The sequence below is a fragment of the Gossypium hirsutum genome, chromosome D03, assembly GCF_007990345.1.
Source record: "Gossypium hirsutum isolate 1008001.06 chromosome D03, Gossypium_hirsutum_v2.1, whole genome shotgun sequence".
NCBI classification, from domain to species: Eukaryota; Viridiplantae; Streptophyta; class Magnoliopsida; order Malvales; family Malvaceae; genus Gossypium; species Gossypium hirsutum.
In genome coordinates, this window is record NC_053439.1 from 46,148,351 (window position 1) to 46,159,605 (window position 11,255).

An 11,255-nucleotide genomic window follows, 5' to 3' on the forward strand; every position below is an offset into this window, starting at 1 on the left:
AGTTAACCTTACCTGTCACTGCTCGAATTCATTCTACCTTCCACGTCTCCCAACTCAAGAAACATGTTGGAACTGCGGTGACCTTGTCCCTTCTTCCAATCACTCATGCTGATGGTTCCCTCCTCAAGGAACCAGTTTGAATTTTGGATCGACGGATGATCAAAAGGGGTAATGTTGTTGCTACTGAAGTTCTTGTGGCATGGGTAGACACTTTCACAAAGATGCGAGCTGGAAGGATTGGAATGATCTTCTCCGCCGTTATCCGCACTTTGGTCCTTGAGGACAAGGATCTTCTTCCGAGGGGGGATACTTGTTATGGATCATTTTTGCTCCTGTTACTTACGTGGGTTGCATGGTTTTGCATGGCTGTTATGCTCATTATTCAATTTAATTTTTGTTTTAATTGTAATAACGAAACGCTTCGTTAAGGGATGGGTTGGAATCGTTTAATGAAACGGCACGTTCTGGTTTAGTTTGTTCGCACAAAGCGCACCATTTTAAGTAACCGTTGCCAGGCTGTTAAGGGTTGTTATTCTCTCATTTAGTAGGTGGAGAACAAGGACGATGAGACAGTTATGAAATTGGAGAATTCACTATTCTTCTTCTTGTTCCCTTTTGAAATTTCTCTCTTTTCTTAAATTTTCTTCTGGAAATTCGCAACACAAAACTTAAACCATAAAAAACCAAAGCATAAAAAAAAGAAAGAAAGAAAGAAGAAAATGCATTTTCCTTTTTAAAAGAAAATATTCACACATCTAAAACAGAGAAAAAATTAAAAAGAAAAGAAAGATTCAGCGTGAGATATATATAGTTCGAAGCAAGAGAGAATTTTGAAATAAAAATATTGAAATGTATTAACTGACAGAAAACTGAAACTGTTTACAATTCTCAATACAGAAAACAAACTTATATTGTATTCCTATATTTATATAAGTAAAGTATATCATGTAAAATATAGTTTCTATCTCTTACTGCACCCAATAAGCAACAATAAAAAAGGGGTTTACATTTAAGTAATCAACTCACATATCACAAACAAGCATTCTCTTTTCTTTCACAATACATGCACTTAACCCCCCCCCCCCAAAAAAAAAAAGCAATCTGGAAGCAGCCTTCAAGCAATGTAGATTTAGTATCTGCATTTATGCCAGTAAACATAAAATAATAATCAGGCACTTGTTGGATCTTATTTCATTGATGTAGGGCAGCAACAGCTACGAACTGCCACTAGGATTCATAGTCAAGGAAATGGGGAAAACTTGTATAAAGGAAATATACCTAAACTTCATACCTAGGGTTCCTTTACCTTCGAACAGCCACTCTTTAAGGGTGGGTTTTTTTTTAAGTTACAACTATTAGAATATATGATTTAAGCACTAAATTGAATAATTAACTCAACAATTAATTCACCAGAATAAATTTGAATTGTAATTTGAACTTGGAATCTCACGTTTGGGAAGGCCTCTTCATTGCTACTAAGCCAGGGCCTCATTGGCTTTATAACACTACCCTGCCCTACAATAACATCAACTGAAGCAGATGGGGCACAGTTTTAAATTTGAAATCTAAGCATCAAAAAGTTGACAATAGCAACAGCGCTAAAATATTATATTCCCTATCACGGTAGAAAGAGTTAATTGATTTATGTAAGATTCCATGCAAGTCATTGCTCATCCTAAAAGAATTGAACTCAAAACAAGACATAAAAACTAAGATCCTAAACCCTGATATAAATTTAAAATACCAAATAAACCCTAAATATATAAACTATTATAATGAAGCCCTGTAGATACTACAAGGTAACGAGTTAACCCTCAATTAGCTGCTTCGCATTCTACACCAAACCAATAGCAGTCCTCAGACAGCTAAGGGGCTGCTAATATTGTACCAGATAATTGAAAATATAACTAGAAACATATGAAAGCAATGAAACAAATATGTATGATGTTATCAAGGGGAAAAAGACCATGATATTACCTTAGATTGAACTGCCAGCTCAGATCCATAGAATGATATCAAAGATGACGCAGATGAAGCGATAACCAGAATAATGCAGTATGAAGGACAAAATAACTTCCATTTGTCAATATACCGACAAGATATTCAATCCACACTTCTCATATTCATAAGACCTATTTAACTGCAAAAGATGAGGAGGCTGCAGCTGCCTCTGCGATTAAGGAAATTGGCTGGCGAGCCTGCAGGCAAGCAGCTATATCAAAGGGATGCAACTCAGCACCATCAAAAATAAGGTTCACGCCAGGAAGGATTACTTCGTTGCTGTCAGTTTCATCAGAATCAACTTTTGTTGTGGTTGCTGAGGTGGAATCTTCAACAGGTCTTGTGGCAACTTCATATGCAGGGGCTAGGGCATATGCTCTGCAAATATCATTTAACAATATGAATAAAGAATGCACAACCAAAAACTAAAATGAGAATAAAATATTACAACAGAAAAAAAAGGCAAGTAGACTGATTTGGCAGACCTAAGAATGCTACCATCAAAGCTCAAAACTTCAGTCCGACAACGCTGGCGACTGGCAAGTTTTAATCTTTGACGCTCACTAGACATTCCAGAAATGGGAGAAGAAGGATCTAGCAGTGGGTTCCACTTCCCACTAGCATAGTTCATGAGTTTCTTTGATTGTTTTGTGTCCTTCGGATGATCCTTTTGCTGCTCCTTTTGGTACAAAAGTTTTGCCGCAAGACCTGTTGCCTGATACTCTGCACAAACCTCACGCAACATTCTACGTATGCTTTGCATTGAATCATGATGCTCAGTAAGTGAGTCTGATTGAAGTAACTCAGACGAGACAATCCTTTCACATATACTCTTGCATAACTTAGGGTTGAAAAGTGGCATCCCAAATTCAACAGTCAATGGAACCCATTCATATATCTCTTTATCCGGGCCAAAATGATCCATATCTCTTTCTTTAAATAGTCTTAGCACTCGAATGTAACCGACTGTCCACAACTGTATCTGGTCAGCCAAATTAGTTAATAGATCATTTAATTTTGAACGTTCCACCACACATAGTCCTAGCTCATCCCTCACATGAGCAACTGAACCATCAGAATTCTTAAGGGGCAAGGGTATGTCAAGTGTAACAACTTTTCCAGAACCATCAAGATCATATCTGCTGAAGGGCTGCACTATAACAGCAGAATATTTGAGAAGAGAATTCAAACAGTGTAAAAGTACGCTTCCCTTAACTAAATTTCCTTCAAACTTTCCACCTAAGCCTCCAATTGTTGAATCATCCCAAGACCATACAAGGGCTTTCTCACAACCAGCTAATGGTGCAGGCAACAAGCGTAGACATTGTCCTTTCATCAGAACAACTGATACGGGTCCACTGGCCACCGTTGAATATAGCACCAATTTCATCCATGGTGTCATAGATGAGTGAGAGGGAGGACCAAAATGAATAGGACCTGTTCGTCCAGGAAGAACAGATGAATGTGGAAGAGGAATCATAGACACAATAATATCATAGTCACGAAGAAATAACCGATCTAAGGTTGCCTTTGGCAAAGCAGCCAAGCTTTCACAGCGGAGGATATCCAATCGGTATTTCTTTTTCTTCCTGAAAGTTCCTTTTCCCATGTCAGTCACTTCCATCCGTATCATTTTCTCATCATTCTGGACATTCTGATCTGACTTGGAAACCTCACTCGAGGGCTTGCCATCTTCTGATATGGTAACAGATCTGTCATCACCAGCAGTTTCAGGTACAACAGAGTCATCCAGAACAGAATCTTCCTGTGATGATTCTAAATTATCGGTACCGTTAATGTTTACTTCAGTTTCATTAGCAGCAGATTGATCTGATACATCCATCAGTGAAGTGTCGACTATCATGGTAGACTCATCATAACCTGAAGCTGACACTCCCATTCTATCAGCCATTTTCACAAATCTATTATCAGTGGCAACACCACCTGATAGTAGACACTCCAGGACACAACGAAGACTAAATGCATGGTTAGCAAATTCCTGCAACTCCCCCTCAAATTTTGCTCCCTCCAATGTGCTCAAGTCTTTGCAAAGATCCGCGATGCTAGCATGGCCTAATTTCCCAGCTTCATATAGCGTCACAGCGTGAGATTTCAATCCTGCAAAAAACCCAGTAAGAGGGCATACAAATTACGTCAAAGAAGAGGAAACAGTAAGCATATTCAATCTAGAATGACTAAAAAACATAAAAGACAAATACTGTAACTTGTCTAATCATCATCGCATAAAAACTAGAATAACAGGAATGTGTCCATTCCTCCCCCCTAATGCCATCACCATGGAATAACAGTTAGTTCCTCTTGGCCTAGCTTGGAGCACCTTCTCTACTCTAAATAGATGTTGGGTTATTTAAAAAAGGAAAACTAGTTTCAATAAACATCATCACAGGCAAACTAGAATTACTGGAATATGTCAATTCATCCCCCTTAATGCCAAGCCATGGATTAACAGTAGTGCCTCCCGCCCTACCTTGGATTACCTTCTCTACTCTAGATGTTGGGCTGTTTTATTTTCAGTGCAAACTAGAATCACTGGAGTATGTCTAGTTCCTTCCCCCTAATGCTACCACTATGGAATAACAGTTAGTTTCTTTTGGCCTATCTTGGAGCACCTTCTCTACTCTAGATAGATGATGGGCCGTTTAAAACAAAAAATAAATAAATACAATAATCCTTCAATAAAGGTTAGAAAATTGAGTTTATTTAGAACATTCTTAGTCTGCATTTATGGTTAGGATGTCCAATAGAAAAATTATATCTGGGACTGGGACATATAAACTAGACATTCAAAAGAGTAAAGAGAAAAAAGAAACTAACCTGGTGAAACAGAGCCCATCATAAGATAAGATGTTATATTAGCATCAACAACAAAAGCAACCCTAGTATCGCTAGAACGAGGCCCGTGGTTTTCTGTCCCCCAAACATCTCCTTGTTGAGCAGCCTCACCATCGGTGGACACATTTGCAGAGGTTGAACTACGGTGAGAAGTTTCTTCTTCATCTGCAAGGCTGACACCATGGGGAGGTACGCTTGTATTTTCTTGAAGCACAGATGAAGGATCAATTACTTTTGTAGCCCATCCCAAGCGACAAACAAAAGATGCAGCAGCCTGCAGTTGACTAAGATCCGCTTGTAAGGTTGATGCCAGTTCAGCAACAGTAGCATTCTCACTTGATACAACAAAAACTGCATAGAGCAACCTGACGAGTGCAGTTACTAGCATTAAAATTCCAAGTTACACTGCTAATAACGGACATTGAAAATATAACTTACTCCTCAATAGGATCCTCATAGGACTGCTCCTTGTTTGAAATGAATCCTTCTAGCTTAGAAACTGAATTAAAATAGTATTAATAACTTGATTTACAAACCCAAAAAGGACTCAAACAGAGGTGGTCAAGTACCTTATCATTCAATCACCAAATTCAGAACACATTTAAGCGACAGGAAGATCCATAAAAAATAAACACTAGAGAGCTTGCTATGTAAACAACTAACTAGACAGAGCATCTTAAAGAAAAAGAGATTAAAAATGAACACTGCTAATCCTGCAATAGTATGTGTCAAATAATCTATCTATTGACTCAGAATGGAAGTACATATGGAAATGAATTTTCAAGTGGTTAGGGTTTGCCAAGGGTGTCTCTTTCTTCTTCTTCCTTCTTTCTATTCCAATAGAAATTCTTTATTATCTCAAAAATACTTGCCATGGTAAAGATTAAGGAAGAAGGGGGAACAAGCACATGAGGACTGCTCTGCTTGTGCAATTTTTTTTTTTTTTTTGGGGGGGGGGAGTAGAATTTAACCTGAAAGTTAGGTAGGATATTCCTTTTCGATAAGGTCAATCAATAAAATAAGGCAGAGTACTGAGTATACTTCAGTTCTTCTGGCCCAAACAATGCATACTTCAGTGTTAGCACCAGCTAACACTCACAAAGATACCAGTATGAAAACCAAACACGAAGAGATTTTAACATCAAATGAAAACTGTTGGGGAAAAAGGTGATAAACGGACTTGTCAGAGCAATCCTAAATTATAAAGACAAGGAGTAATGGCACTAAGTATATCTTCCTGAACCAAGTGCAGTTTCAAAGAAGAGAAGTTTTTTTTTTTTTTTTTTTTTGGGACAGGAAGAAGATTCTCACAATTGATGTAAATAGTTTGTGATTGTAAAAGAAAAGCCAACTTCAATGGTCAGTCACCTACTCCATGCTTCAGAGAATATTAATTCAAAAAGAAAATACTCATGTATGTTACTAATGCTCATGCATAAATGATAAACTTTGAGAAATTAGCAGAAGAGTAAATCTATTTTTACTGGTTGCAGCAGAAAGCACGGGGAAATTTTGATTAGTTTAGTGAAGAGGTAAAGATCAATGAATTTAGAGTTTCTAGTTTATAAGAAAGTCTTAAAGCAAAAAGCTAACCTTTAAACCGGTCATCTGGATAGACAGGAACATCAAAATAGACCAACCCCCGTCGATAAAGACCTTTTACAATGTCAGGATCAAACAGGATAAATGCATTAGCTTCTTCTTTGCAGATTTTATCTATTGTTGCCATTTCTTCTTCTGAAAGTTTCTATACAAGAAACAAAGAACTGTGAGGATGCAAATTATACCAAGAAAAAGACAAGTAGAAGCATCTGAACAGGGTACAATATCGAGCTAATCTAATGACACTCTTTAGATAATAAGACAAAGGGTCGTCAGAAACCTTACCTTAAACTCTTCTAGAGTAAAGTTAACAAGACAAATTCCCCACCAAGGTTCAATTTGGAAGTCCACAGGTTGGGTAGGTAACAACTCTTTTGCAATCGACTTGTTGAGCTTCCACATAATTTTCTGGATAGCTCCAGAGAGGTAAACAATAGGTAAGATGATAACAAAGGTACTATACTGGATTTATAAGTATGATCAGTTTGCATAATGTGGAGGAAATGGTACCATCAAGAGTTTACAAGGTAAACATAAGCAACTTAAATTATTTTTTCTATTAGAATGGTTTCTCTCAACTTGACCAAAATAATGAAAAGTTAATCAAACGTAACTACAACCAAATATACAGGGGAATTATTGGAGCTTGAACAGTTTGCAGAACAACTCTATTTTTTACTTAATCAGGCAGCAGTTCACTGCTTAAGATAATGTTATTATTGCCTCAGTTGCTTTCAAGTAAAGAGTAATGAAAGAGGTTCAAGTTCTATTCTTTAATCTAGTTTTGCTTTAAACATAAAGTTAATGAAACAATGCAGCCCAAAAAAATTTATTTGCAAATCTGCCTACAAAAAGAAGAATAAAGAATGACTCATGTTACAACTGCCAATTATCAAAGCTTTATGATGAGAATTAATCATTGTATCCGTGCATGCAATTTGACTTGGATCACTTATGCATGCATATGATAAAGGAGCAAGGAAAAGCAGAAACAATCACAATGGTGCTCACTGGAACACTGTTAAACACATTAATTGGTAAGAAAAAAAATCTGATCAAGTACCTTAGACCGGCATTTGTTCATGATATCAATAAATTCATTTCTTCCTATTCCAGTAAGTCTCAAGGCATCAGCAGCACTGAAATTTGGTATACTGTCATAAGGTTGCTCTGTCAACAATAAGAAATGCCTGCCGATGGTCAGTACCTATCTAAATATGAAGCCAACATCGATCCACAAAGTAGTAACCATTGCTGAAAGGTCAATGCTGCACAAAATTGGCCCAAATGCACACATATTTGTATACAATACAAAATGTAAACACTCAATACCATAGGATTGGTCAACCAATCAAATAAAACTTCAAAAAGAACAAATCAAACATATTATAAATAGTAAATCGATACACTAAAAATCAAGGTTGACATATTAGACACGAATTTAAATATATAATTTAATTTAAAAAGAAACCTATAGACAGATTGCATAAATCAACACTGCAAACTGCCATATATTAATATTTTTCTTCTTTGAGATTACAAGGAATCTTTCAAGAGCTGTCAAAAACATGTGGTCAAATTAATAGCCACTATCATTCTTAATTAGGTGCTACTTTCTACAAGGATAAAAATTGGAGGCAAAGAGAAGAGAAGAGACAACTACATATGTAATTTATTTAAATCATCTCTAGCTGATCAATTCTTCAAGCAATCATTTCATCATGAGTAGCGTTTTGTCCAGCAATTAATTCATGTCCAGATTTTAAGTTGCTACTGTTTCATCAGTAATCAGTGCATGGCTTTGAGTTTCAACTTTCAACCACCCAAGAAATCTGTACTAAACAGTTGATGCTATCTATAAATTTCCAGTTACCTAGTAAATAAAGCTCAATTACACAACAATATAGGATAGTTTTACAGTTGCACCATCTTGTCTCTTGCCCCCTTAGCACCCTAGAGATCAGTCTTTTGCACATAATAAACTTCTATGCCAATAAAAATAGACCCATCCTTACATAAACTATAAGAATATAGGAATTTAGGAATTATCACTTCAATAATGGGATTCAATAATTTCATGATAAGCTTATTATGAAATGAAATCTTTGAAAACCAAACTTCTTTTTGTCCATTATCAATGATACACCACATAAAAAGGAGGTTGTGGGAGAAAACCAAATAGGAGGGAGCAATTACCATTTTTCATAACCTCAAATATCATATCACAGTAATATCGGAAAGGAGAGACCCTCATGACACGGCAAACATACTCCGCAAGGTGGTAAGGGAATAACTACAATTAGAAATTCAAAAAGTGAGCCGCAAAGAACCACTAGAAATGTATCAGGGGGAAATTCTGAACCACAGAGTCATGCAACATCTTGTACAAACTGCAACTTAGGGAAATAGTTTTTATTACGTATTCAAGCAGTCAAGCAATGAAACCCATTCGGCATGACAAGAAATGTAGCTAGTATTGCTCTAATGCACTAAAAGGCAGTTTCTTGCTACGATTGTGATGCAGGAGCATCTAAATTAGTTTAATTATTTACTTATATTTGTATTATATTAAATATTTAATGAGCTATGTGAATGGGTTAAGACTCTATGTGATTAGGATAGGACTCTTAGTGTTTAAATAGTCTGCTAGAAGGTTAATAGGATTGTTAGAGTTTTAGTATAAATAGGCTGTAAAATATTTGCAGCCATATTATTATTCTTATTATTTTCTTCGAATTAATAGAAAAAACTGAGGTTTTCTATAACCCTAAGTTTTCTAGAGTTCCATCTTATTTCCTATTTGTTTCATTTATTTACTGCAGTTTTCTCCCCTAAACCACATCAGATAGTTTTGCTTCTACTTCAAAAGGGTAATTTTATTCGAGATTGAAACCAAGAGTTGAAAAACGTATTCCTTTATCATTGAGAAACAAGAATAACTGACCATATGAAAAAAAATTCCAAAAACATAACGAATAAATCATACAAAGTGAAATAAAAAAGTTCGAAATACATTCTTTAGCACGAACCGCTAGATTCCTTCGCAAGTAACGCATCATGTCCTCATAATATTCGCCTTCTTTACATACTTTGCGAGCAAAAGAAGTGTTCCATTGGAGCCTTTTCTTGATACAATGCTCAATGATCCTAAATGGAGTTATGAAAAGAAAAAAATTGGGTATGATCCAGCAATAGAAAACTAATCCCAAAAGCACATAAATAAATGAGCATTTAAAGACTAATCAGGATAAAAAAGAATGCACTTCAGCTCAACCTGGGGCTAAAACTAAAAATGTTTTTTAGAACTGACCAAAAACCATTACAACCAAGCTTAACAAAGAAAATGAAGTGATATTTGCAAAATAGAAAGTGAAAACTGAGAAAACAGCAATGAATTAAGATTCTGTAGAGGTACTTCATGTCAGCATCCCAAACCAATTTAATTTTATTTAAAGAAATACCAGAAAGCATCCAAATTACAGATGAATATTACAAAACAAGTTCTTTACTAACATGGTAACACCTTTATGCTCGGAAGATCTATAAAAGCAATTAACCAAACCATAGATGCACAAGTTCTAATCTGCGCGAGTTGCAATTATGTTTTTCTTGCAATGTATATAGAAGAGCAATGCCTGCTCAAATTTCTACTTAGCTTCACTGAACTATTTCACAGAAGCCCCCGTTACCTAACCCATTTAAGCATATCCATATATTAAGCATAAAATAAGTATTTCCTCTTCAAAGTAACCGTTAAAATCTGCTCTGTTTGTCAAATTGATCCTAAACCGTCCTCTAAAACAAGACAATGAACTTCTTCAAAGTTAAAAACCAAATGATCCTAATAACTGCAGTTTTAAAAAATTAAATAAAATAAAACAAAAAGTGAGCATCAGAATCCAAACTAACTTTCTGTGCCATTCTTCTTTAGAATTAAGATTGGCTTGAAGCCGTTTAGGCAAATTCTCCCACGGACTTTCTTCCTTGATTGCTTTCAAAAACAACTGTTCCTCGACCGTAGACGGAATGTGTTGCATTTTTATAGATCACTCGATCACCTCCCCCTCTGCACATAGATAAATCAATCAAGCTAGCGTAATGGTAAATGCCTAAATGGTTGGCAAAATAAATTTCGCAGGACAAAATGAGCATTAGCGTGGATCGAACCTGAAAGAGAGAGAATAAAACGGAGCTGTGGTCACGGTGGCGATGGCGGATCCAGCTAGGGTTTTGATAATTCGCGGTAAAAGGAGATCTAAAATCTAAACAATTGAAAATTCAGAAATGCAAAAATGTTGGAATTTGCTGCTACTACTGTGGCCCCTTTGCGTGTAAATGTCCAAAACTGGAAGTTGGAAAAATAAATAGTCAAATTAAATGAGCATTTCACCGATAAAGGTACATTTTTAGGATAAAATATCAAAAAAAGCTCTATTTTTTGAAAATTTATTAAAATAGGTTCGATATTTTATTATTTACTGGAATGGGTCATTTTTCCCGAAATCGTATCCACGTCAGCACGATGTCAGGAGACGTGTCAGCAAATCGCGTCCACGTCAGAGCGCTTTGCTTACGTGGACACAAATCGCGCCTACGAGGACTCGATTTGCTGACACATCGCCCTGACGTGGACGCGATTTCGAGGAAAATGGCTCATTCCGGTAAATAATAAAATACCGGGCCCATTTCGGTAAATTTTTAAAAAAATAGGGCTTTTTTGGTATTTTACCCTAATATGTATTACTGTAATATGTAGCTCAAATTATGTATTGTAATTAATATTCATAATATTGTAGCTC

At 36.1% G+C, this 11,255-nt stretch overlaps 1 protein-coding gene across 8 annotated transcripts; it reads right to left on the bottom strand.

Annotated features, from left to right (window-relative positions):
- Positions 1 to 828: 828 nt before the first annotated feature.
- Positions 829 to 10,826, bottom strand: LOC121215530 (protein FAM91A1). 8 transcript variants are annotated; one of them, XR_005911436.1, is made up of 13 exons: positions 10,624 to 10,798; positions 10,366 to 10,522; positions 9,486 to 9,603; positions 8,653 to 8,749; positions 7,520 to 7,626; positions 6,742 to 6,864; positions 6,448 to 6,601; positions 5,293 to 5,353; positions 4,837 to 5,219; positions 2,487 to 4,119; positions 1,978 to 2,379; positions 1,451 to 1,515; positions 829 to 1,136 (listed from the first exon to the last, which is right to left on the bottom strand). XR_005911436.1 is itself a non-coding variant. In XM_041090271.1 (11 exons), exons 2-11 carry the CDS (start codon positions 10,491 to 10,493, stop codon positions 2,133 to 2,135), a joined length of 3,051 nt encoding a protein of 1,016 aa, XP_040946205.1. In that variant the 5' UTR covers positions 10,494 to 10,522; positions 10,624 to 10,826; the 3' UTR covers positions 829 to 2,132. The 8 variants fall into 8 exon arrangements, 3 of the variants coding, with proteins under 3 accessions (XP_040946205.1, XP_040946206.1, XP_040946207.1); XR_005911438.1 differs by having other exon boundaries at positions 1,451 to 1,530; XR_005911434.1 differs by lacking the exon at positions 1,451 to 1,515.
- Between the last annotated feature and the right edge of the window lie 429 nt (positions 10,827 to 11,255).